This window comes from Sminthopsis crassicaudata, chromosome 2, assembly GCF_048593235.1.
Source record: "Sminthopsis crassicaudata isolate SCR6 chromosome 2, ASM4859323v1, whole genome shotgun sequence".
NCBI classification, from domain to species: Eukaryota; Metazoa; Chordata; class Mammalia; order Dasyuromorphia; family Dasyuridae; genus Sminthopsis; species Sminthopsis crassicaudata.
Genome location: NC_133618.1, coordinates 600,521,119 through 600,541,764, shown reverse-complemented (window position 1 = coordinate 600,541,764; position 20,646 = coordinate 600,521,119). Strand labels below are relative to the sequence as shown.

The 20,646-nt window shown below is 36.3% G+C and overlaps 1 protein-coding gene across 1 annotated transcript; it reads left to right on the top strand.

The window, feature by feature from the left end:
* The first annotated feature begins 5,989 nt into the window (after window positions 1-5,989).
* On the top strand, window positions 5,990-20,511 carry C2H10orf88 (chromosome 2 C10orf88 homolog). The gene is made up of 6 exons (XM_074284963.1): window positions 5,990-6,426; window positions 8,632-8,835; window positions 13,527-13,596; window positions 15,414-15,620; window positions 16,655-17,136; window positions 18,699-20,511. Exons 1-6 carry the CDS (start codon window positions 6,248-6,250, stop codon window positions 18,931-18,933), a joined length of 1,377 nt encoding a protein of 458 aa, XP_074141064.1. The 5' UTR covers window positions 5,990-6,247; the 3' UTR covers window positions 18,934-20,511.
* Window positions 20,512-20,646: the final 135 nt, after the last annotated feature.

Genomic DNA, 20,646 nt, shown 5'->3' with positions numbered 1-20,646 from the left:
GCTTCAGAATATTCAAATTCAGTGGAATCCAGAATTAAATTTCCAAAATGTCATTGTGCAAAGCCAGCATTTACACAGAAATTTTAGGTTTGCCAAGTATTTTATATTTGCCATCCTATTTTAATGATTTAAGCCATTGCCTTTTAATTTAGAATATTTATGTAATGTCCGGGCTAGCTCTCTAGGGGACCTTGGGATCAGACAAAGTCCTTGGTCTGAGGGTGGAGAAGTGAAGGAGGCAGGAGAGCCTCCCTGTGGCTGGTCAAAGATGGAGTCTGGACTCTGGATTCTGGAGCCTGAAGTCTTCTCTGGCTGAGAGCTGTGGGTGACAGTGCAGCAGCCAAGAGAGCTGTGTCCCTCTGTCGGCCCTTAAATCTTTTAGTAGGATTACCTCACTACACCACATTAAGCATGCAGCCCTAAGCACCATGCAGTGATTCAAATGTACCTTTTCAGAGTTTCCACCCTACACATTTACATATAACTTTAGATCATTATTAAGTTAGGAATCCTTTAAGAGCCAATTTCCACTTTTACTAACTACTTTATTGTTTCCCTATCAAACATATTAACCAACATAAATTATCTGCTTTCCCAAAAATTTACTAGTTCACTCTGACTTTGCTAATCACTTAGCCTTCAATGATTTTCAATTTAGCAGAACTGTGGTGTGCGTATGTATGTGTGTATGTATGTGTGTGTGTTTGAAATCAAGCTCACTATGCCTTGTATGGCTTCCATACCTGTCTCCTGCCTTCATGACATAAACAGAGGGACATGAGGTCAACCGCAGGTGCTTATAAAAAAAAAAAAAAACAGATTAGATCAGACAGATAGGATCTGTAAAGAAATGAAAGGACACAGAAACGAATTCTCACAGCCAGCCAGAGTTTACAGGGCGCTTTATAAGGTGTTTTCATAGACCTTATTTCCTATCTTTACAATAAGCCTGTGAGGTAGATAAGTAGTGTAGATATTATTATTCTCATTTTACAGTTGAGGAAATGGAGATTAACTGAGTTTAAATAGTTTTTACAGGGTTTTCCAAGACAAGCATGAAAGCAAGGACCCCACAGCCAGATTTTTTTGACTCTAAATTCAATGCTCTTTTGTTATTACTTGCACTCTTATTTGATATTTCTTCCAGAACATTTTGTAAACATATTTAACAGACCTGAAGATTCCTCACTTAGGAATTATTTAAAGAATGTAACTGAGTCATTTGATATGTTACCAAGAATGGATGTATTTTATAATTGTCATAGTGAATGTTGCAGCATTATAAAATATTGAGATGCAAGAAAATTAACTTTTTATTTTCTTTTAACCTCATGAATACATATAAATGCATAATTTGAAAAAAAAAGGAATACAGTGAAAGGCACTTTAGAAACAATTCACACTAATTAAGGAATTACATACAATTGAAACAAACCAGAGAAACATTCATATCAATCCACATCACATCACCTCAACCCCTTCATTCTCAAGATAAGGAAAACTGAGGCCCAGGGAAACTAATTGATTTTTTTCACTTTCCAAAGGTAGTATCAGAGGTGAGATTTAAACGACTTATCTTCTGCTTACAAACAACACAAAAAATATTGAAACCTAACTGTGTGACATTGGTGGAAAGATTTCTAGATATTATTCTTTTAAAAATGAATTCTTTTTTTAAAAAATGCATTGTCTAATTGGAATTGTGCTGCATACAGCTTGATTGAGAGCTCTTGAACCTTCTATTTCTCTACCACATTGTCATTCTACATTCCAGCATGGGAGATAGCAGAGTTGAGAGTTGGGAATGTTGAGTGCAGAGAACAGCAAGAAGACCAGCACTGTTTTGCTTTTCCATTTCAGTTTCTTTTGGAGATTTTTTTTTTTTTTTAAGTAGAGTTAACTCCCTTTTTAAAAGTCTTGAATCATCTGTTCTTCCTGCTATTGCCAAAAATGCTAAGGCCTTAAGAACAGTGCTGAAGTGTTTTATTGCCCAATTAAACCTGGCAGGCTGGGGGTATCTAGGGACTTCTCATTCCCAAAATTCGTAAGAGCTGAGCCAGCACAAATAGTCAGTAAAAAGGAAACAGGGCAACTATGCATATGCCCTATTACACTTTTAAGAAAAACAAAACTTTTATTTTAATGTTAGCATACACAATTGCTAATAAACTTGAAGGAAGGATATTATGTTTTTAATGTGATAGATTTTACCTTTTGTGCATTTTAGGAGTATCTGCCTAAAATTTCTACTTTGCTTATTTTTAAAATTACAAACAATATCAGCAAATACAGAGGACTTAATTACCACAAAATTTTGAAACTAGAAGACTCCCTAGTCCCAGTTATTTCACAGAAAAAGGAACTGAGACCTAGGGAAGAGACATGACATGCCTGAAATCATTCAATATAGAATCTCAGATTTTAGTTGTAATAGCTCATTATAATCTGTCTACCTACAGATTAAGTAGAAGGTTAAAACATATCTAAGTCTGATGTTATAAAGGAAGACATTCAAAATTTGACTTAGATATCCTGGGGACCAACTGTCAATGGGGTTCTCTTGGCAAAGATATTGGAGTGATTTGCCATTTTCTTCTCCAGTATTAGGCAGGGATTAAGTCAGAGTCTGAGTTGGCATTTATAATTCATTAATAAACACTGATCAAGTGCTTATTATATGCCAGTCATTGGACTAAGTGCTTATTTTAGAGTTTTAAAAACTTTCTACTCAAGATCCCTTTTTACCTAAAACATTTTATACCTTGGGCATCTAGGTATATAAAATCGATATACAAATCCAATATTTATGGATAAAAATCATAATTTTGTGACTCCCAATTCCATAAGAAGCTTCTTTTTTTTATTAAAAAGTATAAGAATATAAAATATTTGATAGCGTTTGTAGAAGAAAATTTTATGAAGTCAGATAAATGTGTTTGCTGACCAAAATGTAATATTATTAAAATATCTCTGATGATGAAAATTTCTATAACTTAAAATGTGTATCTTTTTTTTTTTTTTTTTTTTTAAGTTTGTACACTTTTCTGTAGAGAAACAGATCCATGCAATAATTACTTCGGAATAGTTTTTTTTTTTTTTTTCCTTGATCTGTAGTTTCATTGTATGTTAGTGTTCTAATCAACATTGTGCCATGATATCTCTCCAATATACTGATTTACCTCAAAGAAAGTCTTACTCAGTAACTTAGGTGAGCACAACAAATTTTATTACTATGTGTACCCTGGAAATTTATTTTTATTTTATTTTTTAAGGCAAACATTTATTGAATACTTATCTGGATAATATTATTGATCAACTAAAGAAATGAATAATTAACTTTTGTTTTAAAAAAACTAACCTACTTTGAACATCCCCCTCCATAGTTTCTTGAAAAGACTTATAGCCATATATATAATATGTAGTATGTGTGTTTGTATGCTCGTATGTATACCTTCCTCCTTCAGCCCAGGAACTGGAAAGAATCATTTTAATTATAGTACAAAAAATCCTTCTAAATATATGTATGACCCTGAAAATGACATTAAAACAAATAAAATCCACTTCAAAAAAAAAATCCCCAAAACCAAATACCCTGATTTGTAGCTTTTAGTGAGATCTTATTCATCTCTGAGCTGTGGTTTCTGCCTTTAAATCTTCTTATTCAGCCATTTACAGGATCTATATGGTATTATGTTAAGATGACATGAAAAAAATGAATTGGAAAAAAAATTTATCCCATTAAATTGTCTTATGGTCCTCCAGTTGTAGGAGGAAGGTCAGAAGTGTGGAGGAATGGAAGTGGGAATGGAGAATGTTGTCAAGAGGCAGATCCTTCTTAGAGCTCTAAAAATAAAGAATTTTTGGGAAAGTGTCTTCTCATTAGGATAGAAGAGGAAAACATGCTTTCTGGACTTTGAAAAGAACATGGGCATCAGAAGGTGGAGATGATTTGTATTTTGATTTGAGATAAGAAGAGATAAGGAAAGGAAAGAAAGACAAAGGGGCACAGCTTGGTCCTCCTTCCCCTCCCCTCCTCCTCCTCACCCTTCAAAGTGGTTGGCAAGAAGGGAAGGAAGACGTTGGGACAGATGTTCAAAGATTGCTCAAGAATTCTTTTCTTTTTCTTTCTTTTTTTTTTTTTTTTTGCTCTAGCACCCCATTTGCTATCATGTTTCTGGTGATCCCCATTCTTTGGCAGCTGTTGGGAAGATATCAAAATAGAAAATGGGGTCCTTGGAGGAAGAGCTAATTTGTTAAGATGGGAAAACCAAACTCTAGAAATTAAAAAATGAAAATGTAGAAATTACAACACATGAAAATGAAGTAAAAGATAATGTTAGAAACTATCATGCACAATTAAATGCCAAGAAAATTGATAATTTGAAAGAGATAATGAATGTTTATAACAATGTAAAAAAAAAATCCCCAATTAATAGAATAGAGAAATTTAACAACCTAATTTCAAAATAATTGAAAAATATACAAATATAATGATAACGAATATATTGTTATAGCAATAAATGTTAAAAATGCTTTTATAAAATGTAGCATTCATTTATGTGAAAAACACCAGAAATATGAGTGTAGAATCATTCTATGGGCATAGTTAAATACTCAATAAGGTGCTCTTTGGAAAGGTTTCTTTCTTTAATTTCTCTCTCCCTCTCCCTCCGGAGCAGAGGGAACTTTCCAAGGAACAAGTTGGGAGTGGTCCCTTGATAGAACCATTTCAGGGATACTTCCACCAAGGGTTATTAAGTCTATTTTTGTACATAATAGTAATCTATGTGTTTTTACATCTTAGTAAAAGCAATTAACTGATTCAAATACTACGGGATTTTTTGTACCCATCAGATCCAACTTGAGACAAACGAATAAGTAGAAGACAGAACAGTATTTAACTTGAGGGAGAGCCCTGAAGAGTGTACTGTATACTACAATACGAAAGACCAGTTTAAGTAGGCGAGACCTGTCAATGTCAGAGAAAGAGTGGGAGATGGATTTAGAATCTGAAGAGAGGAGGTCGCTTTAGTGGAATTCTATTATTTCATGCCTGAGGCAAGGCTGAGGAAGGGGGAGTGCCTTGCCTGAGGTCACCCAGCTAGGAACAGTAAGGGGCAGAGGAAGAACGTGTCCCTGTCAGCTGCTGCAGTCCCGACAGCGCCTTCTCACAACTCAAATCCTTTCCCAGCGAGTCCCATTTCATCCGTGTTTTTCCAGACTTTTTTCCTTTCACGTCCTCTACCGTTTATCAAACCCTCAACCCCTAAGTCCTTATTTGTGGATCCACACGTTTTTACTTCCTCCACACCCTCCTCCCAAACTTGTCACATCCTGTTTTTCTAAAATAGGTGAGTTCTAAGAACAGATTCTCCACCTCGTAGGTGAGTCACATGTCCACAGGAGAGGTCGGGACGCACCGCACACCGGGTGGCCGGGTCACCTTGGAGTGGCGACATTTAACAGTGGCTGATCCTGGACACGTGACTTCACCTCCCCGGGCCTCAGTTTCCCCGCTTATAAATTGGGGACAGTTTCACCTTCCCCACAGGGGATGTGCCGAAGATAATCCTAGCCCAACCACTCCAGACTCAGCATCTTCCTCTCCTCCCCTCTCCAGGCTCAGCGACTTTGCACGGGATTTGTCTCACGTCTGAAATGAGCTCCTTCCTCACTTCTGTCTCAGAACCTCCAGTTCCGCCCAAATGCCCCTTTCCTACAAGAGGCCTTTAGGATTCCGTGACCTCCGGGCTCCACTCCTTTTTTAATACATAGTGTGATGTTTTTCCCTTTTGGGAGCAGGAGTAGATAGCTTCTGTGTCCTCCAACAAGTCTTAATGAAGGCTGGTTAGAACGAATGAATGAATGAGGAAAGAGAAGCTCCGGAGAGGAAACGCGCATGTCTTTTCTTTTAGCTCCTCCCCCTCCCTCGTTCCCACCGCTGGAGCTCTCGGAGAGGCCTAGGGGAATCGTCGTACGCTTGCGTAACTCAAGATGCCTGGTTCACGTGATCTCTCCTCAGCCGGCTAGGGCAAAGTAAGGTATCCGGAAGTGCTCCTTTCGCTGGCGAACTCTACCCGGTCTGAAACACGTGCTCACTAGAGAGAGGTTCCTCTAGCTCCCGCCCGGGTCGGTTCGGTCCGGGTTCGGGGTGGGGGGTGGGGCCGGACCGGCCCAGCCAGGGCGGGAAGGGAACGGTTGGCGCGGGAGGCAGAGGTGGCATCGGCCTGAGGGGCCTGAAGGCGGCATGGAGGCGGGGGCCGAGGACTGCGGGGAGGCTCCCCGTTTGATGACCTCCTCCTCCTGGGAAGTCCCCCAGCGGGGCTTGGCCCAGAGCCTGAGCCTGGCCTTGACGGGCCTCGGAGGCCCTGACGGCGGCGGCGGCGATAGTTGGGAAGAAGAGGCCCTGGGGCCGCCGGCGCCGGGGTAAGTGAAGGGACTGGGGTGCCCTCTTTTGGATTCCGAGGCCTGAGGGCTGGGGAAGAGGGGGTTCCTGGGCATTCCTGTGAGCTGCCTTTCACCGCGTCTGGACCCCTGGGAAAGCGGCGAGAGGGGCGGGGACAGTGTGCACAGGTGTATATGGCCAGGTGTGTGCACAGGTGCTTGTATATGTAGTTGTGCACATTTGCACGTGCATGCATGCATATCTGCACCTGTGGATATGAACTGCTCACATAGGAGGAACAACCTCCAACTACCCCGTGAAAAAGACAGTGCAAACATTCCTAATCTCACCTTGCAGGTAAAGACACTGGCTCAGATGTGACTTTGAAGTCACATTTCAGATTCCTTATGCGGAGACTAACTTGTCCTCCTCAGCTCGTGGCCTGCTTCGGTCTGGTCTCTCCAAGCCATCCTGTATGTGCTTGGTGTGCACAGAGCGGCTGGCGTTGCACCAAGAGTTCCTGAGAGCAGGGAGCTTCTGCCTTTTCTGAATCCAGCAGAATTTATTTAGCAGTGTCTGGCGCTTAGTGGGCACTGTCATCCCCTCAGCAAATTAAATGAGTTGTCCAAGTTGTCACATGGTAGTGTTACAGTTAATACCTGGAATCCAGCCCTCCCTGACTCCAACCTCCACCCAATCTTTTTAACAGACGAGGAAACTGAGGAAGTTCCGTGACTGAACCAGGTGACACTGACAAAATGGAATTATGGACACATAGAGAAATGCATTCCCTCTCTCCTCCCACATACACACAATAGATAAACTATGTAATTTTCACTCTACATAAATATAACTCATGCATTATACAAATATGTATATAACACTTATTATGGGTACATGTAATACACACACAGGCACGTGTGCACCCGGGATGTGGTGGGATCTAGGGTCAATTTCTACACTTATTAACCGTGTGACCTCACAGCTTTAATGACAGCTGGTGGTAGGTACTTCTGAGGTTTTGGAGGGACTCAAATAAGATAATTTACATAAAGCACTTTACTACAAATTAAAGTTATATTTATGTCACTAATTAAGTATTGTCATGATCCACTAAGTGTGGATACACACACATGCATATAGTAGGATTCAATAATCAACCACCATTTTCATAATAAATAGTAGCTCACATTTTTGTGGAGCTTTACAGCTTACAGAATATTTACTTCACAAGAAAAGCATTGTTTAGTGGAAAGCATAGAACTTAGCTCCACAACAGCTCTTGTACGACTTAGGTATGTCTTTTTCTTCAGGCCTTAGTTTATTAGTGTGATATGGGAAGAATGATGGACTTGGAAGCAGAAGAAAACTAAGTTCAACCTTCCTACCCCTCATTACCCTTTTTCTCCACTAGATGTGTATTCATTTAAGGTCCCAGAGTCTCAGTTCAGTGGGCCCATTTTGACTAAATACTTGTATCTTAAAATCTTCAGAATGGGAGAGTCAAATGAGGTGCTCTAAAGTGAGAAGAGGGGATAGAATGATGCCTCTGGGCCCTTTGAGCTCAAAATTGACTGTGAGGTGGATAGGGCAAGTCTTACCCTCATTTTACTGATGAGGTTCAGTTTGATTACAATACATTCCTCTGATTTCAAATCCATTGCTTCCCATCTCCTCCACCATGAATGCAATTTTACTACAGTAAATGTTCTTACATGTTCTCTTTGAATATTTTACTATTAGCTTATTTAATAAAAAATTTGCTGTCCATTGTTCACTTTGTTCTCAAATAGCACTCTCCTAAATTCATAGTAGTTATTGACTTCTCTGATCATATCTATTTTACAGATGAGGAAATAGCCCAAGAGAAGCTGTAATGTTTCTTAAGGAAAATGTATATGTGTGTGTGTGTGTGTGTGTGTGTGTATTCACTGCTATTTGTTTAGTTCCCCCAAAAAACAACCTTTTCTTTCTCTCATGGAATTGAAAAGACTTCAAAAGTCTTATTTATTTATTTTCTTTTGCTTCCCACCAAGAGAAAAGGAGACTGGAAAAAAAAATATGAAGAATATAGAGAATTAGTAAAAAGGTGATATCCCAGAGAAGCTAGTAGTTTATCATCCTGAACTAAAAGTATAATTTTCAGTTTGTGGGCAGAACTTGGTATTAAAAATTCAAAAGTTAGCATATTTAATAATAGCTGATGTTGTTAATTAAATATATATTAAAAACAAATACTCTTTCAGTGAGGATCTTGTGCTTTTGAAGAGGAAAGTGGACAATGAAGATGAAAGTTCCTGCTTTCTATACCTAAAGTGTAATCCTCACAGATGTGAAGAAATAGTTTCACTTGGCATTTTAAGTGAAGCCAGGAATATGGAAGTGTACGCCAGAGAGGAATATTGTGGAACCAGTAGAGGAGAGAATGTTTGCACTGTGCAGCAAAACAGGTTTGTACCTTTAAAATTTGAAGGGCTTTTTTTTAGTCTTTTGCTTCTTTTTTAATTATTCTGGCTCTTTAACTAATCATTGACCCTGAAGTCAATATCACATTCATTATTCAAATGTTTATTGAGAAAGTACACACATACTATTGAGATTACAAAGATATATTGAAAATCAGCATTTTAGAAATTTAAGGGTAGAAACTGCTAAATCTTGTGTCATTCTGAATGTGGTGCCATGACATCTGAATTTTTTCTTTCTGGCTGCTTTCATTATTTTCTTTTTTTCCTGGGAGCTCTGGAATTTGGCTCTACCATTCCTGGGAATTTTCATTTTTGCCATCCCTTTCAGGAGATGATTGGTAGATTCTTATAAGTTTCTGTTTTAACCCTCTAGTACTGGAATATCAAGTCAGTATTCTTTGATAATTTCTTAAAAGGTGGGCTTTTTTTTTTTTTTTTGATCTTGGCTTTCAAGTAGTCCATTAATTCTCAAACTCTCCTCGATGGGGCAGCTAGGCGGCGCAGTGGATAGAGCACCAGCCTTGAATTCAGGAGGACCGGAGTTCAAATCTGGTCTCGGACACTTAACACTTCCTAGCTGTGTGACCCTGGGCAAGTCACTTAACCCCAGCCTAAAAGGGGGGGGGGCTCTCCTGGATCTATTTTTCAGGTCAGTTGTTTTTTCCAATGAGATAATTAACATTTTCTTTTGTTTATTCATTCTTTTAATTTTGTTTTTATTGTTTTTGATGTTTCATTAACTTCTACTTGTCTAGTTCTGATTTTTAAGAAATTACTTTATTCAGTGAGTTTTTTTATATCTCCTGTTCTATTTGGCCAATTCTGCTTTTTTGGGGGGAAGGGAGGGAGGAGAGAGGTAGTCAGGATTAAGTGATTTGTCCTGGGTCACAGAGCAAGTGTCTGAGGTTTTATTTAAATTCAGGTCCTCCTGACTGCAGGGCCAGTGCTCCCCTACTGCTCCATCTCGCCTACTGCCCCTTCAATTTTACTTTTTAAGGAGTCCTCAGGCCTGAAGCTTATTCTGTTTTTTTTTTTTTTTTTTTTTTTTAAGGCATTATTTTCTTCAGTAATTTTTGGTGCCTCCTTTACCATTTTGTTTGCTCTTTTGTCCTGTTTTTCTTTTATGGTTCATTTCTTTTCCCAGTTTTCCCAATTCCCAGGAACTGTCTGAAGTTTTCAATTCTTCTAGGGTGGTATTGATAGCAGGAAAAGTGTGTTCACCACTCTCCTGTCCATATGTTTTCTTGCCCAAGGAGCATTGGATCCTAGGACTACAGCTAGACAGTGTGTGGGCAGTATAACAGCAAGGAACCCCCATCGTTTCCTGACCAGTTGTTTCACCCCCACTCCACCCCCCTTACTCTCAATGGACAGAGAGCTCTGGTAGCTCCTGTTGCCACAGTCACGCCCAAGGTCTGCTGCTGGTTTGTTGGGATACAGCCTGTGCTGGAGCATGCTCTGTTCTCACCCTACTGTGACAGACCCTTTATGCTGACCTTTTAGGTTATCTTGGGCTGCGAGATTGTTTCATCTAGTTCTTTTGTTGGTTCTGCTGCTCTAGTTTGAGGTGTTATGTAAAGTCATTTGTAGAGGTATTTGGGAGAGCTAAGACAAGTCCTTGCCTTTTCCTCTGACATCTCATAGTAGTTCTTGAAGATATAAAAGTCATAGAGCATTTCATTCTTCATCATTAAAGAGACTACCCATTCAATATCAATAATTGAGATATATCATTGAAAAATACACGAGCATTCTTATGCTCGTGATAATGTCTTCATAATGATTAGTATATGTATAAGGAACTGATTAGCATTCATTCAACAACTATTGAACTTATGTTTGTGCTAAATACTCTTTCCTGCCATCATAGTGCTTACTGTCTCTTAAGAGGGAAATAGATAACTCTGATATGAAATGTTATATAAAAAGTGCATTTTAAAAGTTAAAGAACACAAGACTTAGTTTGTGAGATCTTAGTGGTAAGGGGCTGAAGGCAACTGGAAGTCACATTTCCTTCTGGGCCCTTTAGAGATCTGTCCCTTCTAGGCAGTAGCACATTTTGTCCCTCTCTTCATCTCTCCCATTTTCTTTCCTCTCCACCTCCTGGGATAGAAAGAATTCTTCTTGCCCTTCATTCTCTCCTTTCCTTCCTTTTTCCTGAATCCCTCTGTGAAAACAGGGAAAAGTATGGGAGAGTGGAAAGAACATTGGATTTGTAGTCAGGACAGGCTTGAAATTGGATCCCACCTCTACTCCTTAACTCTCTTGTGCAACCTTGGGCATGTCACATAATTTCTGATTCTCATCTGTAAAATGGGGCAGATAAAGTCTCTATTACTCACCTCAAAGATGGTTGTAAGAATCAAAGAAAATAATGTTTGAAAGACACTATAATAATAGGAATTATCATTCTTAGTATTGCTAATATTAGAGGGCCACAGAAGCCCTCTTGTTGCAGATGGAACTTTATCTATAGAATGGGTAGGACTTTGTAGGTGTTCATTCTACATATAGCTAATAATATCAGCAGAGGCTTGTTATTAAGTGACTGGTTTGTGAGCAGGGTGTGGTTATTTTAGTTGGGAGCATAGAGTATATTGAAGGAAGTAAGAGAAGACTGGAAAGGTAAGAGGAATATGTCAGATACAGGTGTTGAATGAAAAAAAAGACTCTCAATTTGCCCCCAAAAGGTAACTGGGAGTCACTGAGGACTTTTAATCAGAGGAGTAGCATGACCTGATCTATCTGTCTAAGAAAAATTATTCTTACAGCATTATGAAGGATGAATTGGGTGGAGTAAGTCTGAAAGTGGGAAGAACTGTTAGGAGTCTACTGTGGTCAATCCAGGCAAGTGGTAGTAGAGTGATGACAGAGAAATCAGAGAGGAATGGATGAGGATAAGGTTGTGGAGTAGTAGATAGGACTAAGTAGATATGGGAAGTGAAGGAAAGGGAAAGGTCAGTCCAAGGTTTTAAGTATGAGAAACAGACTTAATGGGGGACTGCTGACCAAAATAAAGTTGTAAGAAAGAACAGATCAGGCAGAAAGATAATTAGCTTGTTTTAAATCATTCTGGATTTTTCATTTCTTAATAACTAATTGAATTTTTGAGCATTTTGAACAGGAGCCTCATTGCATAATGTTCTCAGTAGATATATTTTGAGGCCAAGTCCAATGACTCTTTAATTCTCTTTGATCTTTTTGCATCATTTGAAATTTTTGACCACCTTCTCTTTCCTTGTCTTCTGCAGCAATGTGTTTTTCAGATTTCTTTTCTCTGATTCTTCTTCTTGCCATTTTAAATTTATTTTTGGTGCTTTGTGTTCCAGAACCCTGAAATGTTTTCTTTGGTTTATTTCTCTTCTTTCTTTAAAGGGTTTTGGGATTTTTTTTCTCCTCCCTTAGCCATTACATCTCCTTCTGTCATTTCAGTCATTCTTTTTCTTCAAACTAACTTCCAAGTCTATATCTCCAACCAGTTCTTTGGACAATGCCTGGTACACACCATGTGCTTAATAATTGCATTTTTCTTTTCTTTTTTGTCCTCCTGTCTTAAGTTTCACATTTTTAACTCATTGCTAAACACTTTCACTCAGATTTCCCATCCCCCCTCAAGTTGACATGTCTAATACCAAAATTATCATCACTCCTCAAATCTGCTCCTCCTAGTTTCCTTAATTTTATACATGGCACCACCATTCTGTGCTTAAAACCTTGACTTGATCTTTGATTTATCATTTTCCCTCATCCCTATATCCAGTCAATTCCCAGGTGTATCCATTCTGCCCTGGCAATATTTCTTGAATCCAACCCCTCTTTTCTACGCTCTCTTCATTCCTTTGGTTTAGACACTTAACTATAGCTAGACTAATTTTATTGATCTTTTAAATGGTCTCCACGTGTGTAGGTTCTCTTTTCTGATTTATCCTTCATACTTTAGTGCCAAGTTAGTCTTCCTCATGCTCAGGCCTGATCATATCCTTTTCTAACTTAAAAATCTTCAGCGATTCCCCGTTCCTTACTGACTAACTTATAATTTGCGTTGGGATGTGCATGGCATTAAAGGCTCTTCTTAGTCTGGATCCAAACCATCTTTACAATTTAAAATTTTATAGTTTTTGCCTGATTGGTTTCAATCATGTTCAGTTCTCTGTAATCCCATTTTGGATATCCACAGTGGATATCCACTGCTGGGCTTGGACTTTTCTTCTTGAGTTCAAATCTTGTCTCAGACATTTACTAGCTGTGTGACCCCAGGCAAGTCACTTAATCCTGTCTTCCTTAGTTTTGTCATATGTAAAATGAGCTGGAGAAAGAAATAGCAAGCCACTCCAGTGTCTGCCAAGCAAACCTCAAATGGGATCAGAGAGAATCAGACATGACTGGAAATGACTGAACAACAACAGTAGCAACTACCTTTTTGCTGCTTTGATTCGGTTGCTGATTTCTTCCTTGTCCTGTCACCATCTTCTATCAGTGGTAAAGTATTAGGAAACAATCCTAGTATTTTTAAAATTCATTAACATTTGTTAATTTGTTAAATAATTTAATAATTTGTTAATTAATTTGTTAAAATGTTCATTAACATTTAACTTTAAAATCTAAACTCTTATTATAAGTGATAATTCATGGAATAAAAAATGGTTCTTTTCTTTTTTTTTTTTTTTTTTTAGTGAAAATGACATTACTTTGTATAAGAAATATCTAAAATTAGAATGTCCCACAGATTACTGTAAAATTAAGGTAAGACATTTAATTAACATTATTTTAGAGTATTAATTTTAACTTTTAAAAGTTATCCTACTATTTTAATATTTAATTTTGATTCAGTGACTAGAAAATTGGGATTAGAACTAAGAAGACCTGAGTCTGAATCGTGCTTTAATGCTAATTTGCTGTTTGATTCTGGGCAAATCACTTAATCTCTCTTAGCTTCAATTTCCTCATCTGTGAAATGGAGAGAATAAAAGCTATCTCACAGGATTGCTGTGAAAATCAAATGCAATAATATATTAAAACATTTCATAAATTTAAAAGTGCAAATAATATATGCTTGCTTGTATTAGCATTATTGCATTAGGGTCAGATCCAGCCTCAGACACTTCTTAGCTTTGTGACCCTGGACAAGTCACTTAACCCTCTTAGTGTTCTCATCTGTAAAATGAGCTGGAGAAGGAAATGACAAACCATTCTATTACCATTCCAAGAAAACCTTAAATGGGGTCACAAATTGTTGGATACGGTAATCAATCGAACAACAGCTACTCAATTTTTTTGTTTGAAACAATAAAAATGTAGGCTTTTTTTTTTTTTTCCTAAAATTTTTGTTTTTTGCTTGGAGTTTTGAGCTGTTAGTTTGTGTAATATTTATATTTTGGGAGTAGTCAGGTTTTTGAAAGGTACTAAAAGAAGAGAATATGCTTTTACCTTTATTTCTTTGGTATACTCTGCAGTTTTGTGAATGATTGTTAAGAAAAAATGAATATGGATGGTGGGATTCACTGCAGGACAACAAAATTTTCATAGGGTGATGGCTAGTTTATTCCAAATAGCAAAAAGATTAGGACTTTTCAGTCTGGAAAGTTCATATAATTCTTTATGGATAAAGTGGATATCATCTCTCTCTCTTTTTCTCTCTCTCTTCTTCCCTCCCTCCTTCTCTCTCCCCCTTTCTCCCTTCCCTCCTCTCTCTTAAATTTCTCTTCCTTCTCTCTCTCTTTTCCTCCCTCCCCCTCCCCCTTCTCTCTTAAATTATATCCTTTGAGGTTCCCCTGGTATCTGGAGAGAGCTAAGGACAAATTAATTCTTATTTTACATAGCCAGTATGAAACTTTAAAATGTAACTCATTAATTTGATGATATTGATTGAAATTATATATAAACAGTTTAGACTACAGGTTCTTAATATGTGGTCCATGAACTTGTTTTACAAATAAATTTGATAACTGTGTTTCATTATAATTGGTTGAAGGAAAGGGGTCCATGGACTTTACCAGATTGCTGAAGAATTCCATTGTACAGAACCTTGTCTGGTTCAGACACATTGATCAACATCAGTCCTAGTTAATGAAAACCAGCATGCCTCAGATACTAAGATATCCTTAACTTTTTTGAAGTTGACAGTGGATAACATTGCCTTATAAAAGGATAGCTTTCTACAACACTTTATATTACTAAGCCAAAATATTGAATCAAACAGGCTTTGTCAGACCCACTCTTGTGACAGTTATGATTTTATAAAATTGTTTTATATTCTGAAATCTCACTAATGTTGTCAAAAGGTTCCCTGCAATTAACCCAACTTAAAATGAACCTTTTTGAGGATTTTGGTAGATAAACCCCCTGAATAGATATTAAATTTTACTCCATGAAATAGCAAATTTGAGAGTATCAGGGATGGAATAAATAAGAACTGTAATTGATAATATTAAAGTAATTGAAACAAATTTTTAAAAATGGAAAATTTCATTCTTGTAGAGTTAATATATGGATATTATTTCCGATATATTAAAATGCATTTCTATCATTCTAATTTTTGGAAAAAAACTTTTTTTTAACAGCTGCTCTCTTTTGGTGATAAACAAAGTATATTTGTGAGTAAAATTGTAGTCCAATTAAAGGCAGGTTCTGCAAATTCTTCAATAAGCTTTCCTGCTCTAGGATCAAGGATAGATCTAGACAGAGTTCAAACCATGATGGAATCCATGGGTTCAAAATTATCACCAGGTGCTCAGCAACTCATGAACATGGTTCGATTTCAACAGCGGGTAAGTCACAGTATCATATAGTATTAGCATGCTAATTAGAAATTAATGTTAAATTACATAAACAGATTGGATTTCATTAAAAAATACATTGAAGTTAGAATTATTCCCTTTTTTACATTGATTTAGCAACTACTTTTTAGGTTCTTAAAAAATCATGTGCTTTGACTGCTTTTAAAGGTGTGTCAAGATAATAAGTTCCAGTAAATAAGTCATTTTGATGGATTAGAATTGTAATTTTAAAGACTAGGTTAGACGGTACCACAGAGAAAGATGTTTTAGGGACCTTACTTAGAAAATTAAAACTTGCCAAATTTGATTTTTTTTTTCTCCATCAGGTATGGAATAAAATATTCTATAATAAAATAAGAAAGATTTTTTTTCTGCCCTGGAATGCATTAATTAATTGTTGTCTTTAAAGAGATTTTCTAACATGCTAATAAAAAAAAATTTCATAGTTCAAGAATAAGATTAACATGGCAAAAATATGTTTAGTATTTAGTTCCTTGTGTCAAAAAAATCATTTGAAGAGGGAAATGGTTACATACACATACAGCTTACACTTGCTACAATCATACAGTATTGTAACACTGACATTATAAAATTACTAATAACCACATTTTAAGATTGGTTATGTGTATACTACTATAAACCTGTTACAAAAATAATCATGAGCTTTGCACAAAACAAGTGACTTTAGAACAGCCACTCTAAAAATAGTTCATGGCTTTTTTATAATTGTTTATACATAAAATCATATAAATGGTTTTTATAATTGGTTAATTACAGACTCAATAGTACAAGTAGAAAGGACTTTAGGTCATTTAGTTCAAAATGCATTTTAAATGAACATTAAGCAAGAGAAAGCAAAGGCTTAAGAGAGGTAGTTAGTAAGGCCACACAGACTCAAATGAAAACCTTACTGTGGTGATAAAGCTAATTAAAGCTATAAAGCTTATTTTAGTACTTTGCTAATAAATAATTTTCTTTTAATATATATATATATATATATTTGTGTGTATATATTTTCCTATTAGAATTGTATTCCTTTTGGAGAGCAACTTCAGTGTTTCTTGGGAAAGAAAGAACCACCTGTTCTTGGAGATGAACACATGCCTGATGGATTGCATAAGTCAACGGCTTCAGGAGTACTAGACAAGTCATCCTCTACACCATTTCCTTTTAAGTCTGGATTGACATCTGGAGCAGTCACTGAAGACATAAAAGCTTACATTGACAAAAACACAGAACTGCCTGATAGAGGAAATATAGGAAGTATTCCAGATCTTGAAGAATGTAAAAGTGTACAACAAAACAATATTCTTCCTGAAAATGATCTTAAATTTGTAGTGTCCTCTTGGTTGCAAAAGAAAGCAAATGATAACTCAAATATACCTAGTTCTGAGCTACTTCCTTTTCTTCAAAACTTGTGTAGTCAAGTAAACCATCTCCGTGTAGGAGACAAGAATAAGCCTCAGGGAAACACTACCAAGCCAAATGAAGGTGTTGTAAGCATTGGGTAAGTTATACATATATGGGGGTACCCAGTCCTTAAAAGAAGATAGTGTGAAGGGAAGATGGGGGCTCTCATTTGAGGGGAGTTATGAAAGATGGTACATGAAGTATATCTAAAAGGAAAAGAGGTATTCTATGAGCTGGAGGCAAGGAATATGATTCCAGGCATGTTGGCAGCCGGTACTAAATGGGAAATGAAGTGTTGTATGTGCTAATATTGGCATGGAAACATGTGCGTTCAAGTCCTAGCTCCATCTGTAAGTTCAGTTAATGATCGTTTGTTTCCTTATGTAAAAACTATGTTAAAACTTGCACTTCTTGCATTTTTGTGAAAGAAGTGATAAGCCCTAATGTATTATAGTTGTGATCTATTAATAGTGTCATCATCATCAACATTCTTATTACAGCAAAATAGTCTTTTAGTTAAATAGATGCATGATAATATAAAAAAGAAACTGGGTAGACATAGGCAAACTCAGTGTACAGGTCTATTAAATATTTTTTATAAATGTACATATTTTTTGCACCATCCTCTTTCTTCATGTCGACAGAGTTTGATATTACAGAAATATTCAAAGCTGTCCCTTGACAGTTACACACAATTACAAATTTTTCTTTATAATTTTTAAAATCCTGTTTAAGATATTCAGATGCCTTAGACTGTTTTTGATAGAACTACTTGAAAGAAGGATATGGAATCTTTTTAAATCTGGGAGTTCAGTTTTCTTCTGAATTTTAAAATTCAGAAGAAACATGGGGGATTTTTTAAAGAAGTGTCCATGGAATAATGTATTCGATATCTATTTAAATGTAAAACAGTTTTTTTCTGCTCAGATTCACTTTAATGTACATTTTTAAGTATTTAAAACATTCAAGATGTTGTTAGGTACCAGAGAAGCAAAGAAATGAAAAGCAGTTTCTCTCCTCAAGAACTTTATATATTCTTACTTGGTTAGATACATGTTAGCAGTTCTAAGTAAGTAAAAGGTAATTAGAGCAGGAAGAAAACATTCACAGCAGAGTTGATTTTTCTCTGTCTGTCTCTGTGTGTATGTGTCTGTGAGAAATATGATGTATGAAAAAATAAGGCTGGTTTAAGGAGGCACTAAATATGTTTAGATGAAAGAGCAACATACTCAGACATGTGCTTGAGGAAGATGTTTAATAGCTCTGTGTATAGTTGGATTGAAATAGGGAGAGACCAAAAACAAGAAGCCTAGCAGGATGTTATTGCACTAATCCCGGAGAGAAGATGAGGGAATTAGGTAGCCATATAAGTGGAGAGATGGAGGTTGGATATACAAGATGAGACAGAACTGGCTGGATCTGGCAACTCTTGAATATGGTGGTGGGTGAAAGGAGAGTTCAGAGTATTGTGGTCCCCAAGGAGTTGTGGAGGCAGGGTAAGTATGTTTCAGGATAAGAAATTGATTTCCTTTTGGGCCCTTGAATTGCTTGTGATACTGGGCATGGAGTTTAGGAGAGAAGTGAGGAATCTAAGTAGAGAAGCTGTTGAACTGTATGTAACAAGTCAGTGAGAACTTATTCTCTTTCTATTATTTACAGAGTGGAACAGCAGCCTGTATGTTCCTACTTAGAAAAGATAATTTCTAAAAATATGGAACTGATGGAGAAGAAACTTATGGACTACATTGACCAGCGTATGTACAAACTCCAAGAGCACATAGATAATAAAGTTGTTCTGTTAATGGACTTGCTGCAAAATTCCAATTCTACATCTACCCGGGTGACACAAGAACATTATGATTCTGGAGAAAGACTCTCAAATGGCGAGCGATAACTACTTAATATTGTTAGGAGCAATAGATGCCTGCTAGACATATGCACACAAAACTCAAACCTCCAAAAGGTTTGGAAGGAAATTGATATTCAGTTTGATATTCTTCCAAGGGTTATTATCTGGTTAACATAAAACAACCTCAGTGTTCGTTTTTTATTGCACTTGTTACTGTAATTCTCAGTATTGTACACTAAAAGTTTACCTGTTAGTGTCATGAGATATTTTTTACTAGCAATATTTTTCATTCTTATGAGACCTTACTTCTGTGGCTTTATTGTTTTAAAAAAAAGTTGTTTTAAAGGAGCCACTTTTAGAATTCTAATTCAGCTAAACAAAACTTACTGTGATCTCTCTCCTACACACCCTTTAAAGAGAATAACATTTTTCTAGACCTTAATTGTTTTGTAATTTTTGAAGTTATGAAAAACTGCTAAAAAAAAATCGATTTGATTGATATGTTAGTTTTGTTTCTAATCTGAACATTGGAAAATTGTATATTCTCAGCATGGAGACTTGGATGTTTACAACCTTGGATGTAGGTTATAAACCTACATAGTACTTGAGATAGAAAATTATATCTAATGTGGCATTTGTAAAATTAATTAACCATGGAGTCGTTAATTAACCTTCAAGTCATGTTGAATAGAATAGAGCAGTAGAAATCAACATTGGCATTTGTAGGATTATTATTTTTGGCTCTAGTCATCCTTAAGTCCTGTGTCCATGGTGTTAATTTGTGCTTGTTAATTCTAACCTATTCCTAATTGGTAAAGTGGAAGTTCTTTTTATGTGCAGGGTCAGGTTCCTCTTTCCACAGTTATTTGCTGAAGTGGCTCAATATAAAATGATACTTTGTAGGATTATCAGGGTTTATATTAATGGAGTCAGGGCATTTCAGGTCTCTTTGGGACATGTAGTTTTTAGGATTTACTACTAGTGCATATGTTTAAGAAAATATATTCATTTTTAAAGACAAATCCATTCATTCTGAAAACCACTTATTTTAGATGAATGGAAATCTATATCCCACGTATTTGAATGGTAGATAATATTTTTGCTTAAGGTAATTTGACTCCTTTTTTTTTTTTTTTTTTTTTTTTTTTTTTTTTTTTTTAAGAAAAAAGTGAGATAAGATGTTTCTTCTTGGTTAATACTTTTGTTGAATTGGTTCCTTAAGCAAGGGCTAAGTGATCCTAAATCATATAGGATACCTACTATAAGATGGATGTTCGTCTACAATTAAAACAACAACAAAAAGCCCCCAAATAATAAAAAAACCTTTTCCCAATACATATTATTGTGATTTAGATTTTGAAATTAAAAGTAATGTGAGGAGATATAGTAGACAATCTTCTTATAAACTCTTAGTCTAATTTTGTACTTAGAACTATTGAAAAAGTGAATCTGTTTTCATTAGAATGTGTAAAAAGCAAGATGGAGAGGATTGCCAGTTTTCTTTTTGTCCTTTTTGTGTGCAAAATATCTTACCAAAAATACTGTGTTCATCTTTTTGGATTGTATTTATTTGAAACAGTCTTGGTATTATTTATTATAAAATATATATGTGTTTACCAGTAATTTTGGTGAATTTTACTCCTGTAGCCTTAATGGGGATATGGATTTCTTTGTGAGGCAGTATAGTGGGCTGTTCAATTTAAGGTATATCTTAAAGATGTTTCATTAAATGAAATATACTTTCACCAAATGTTGTAG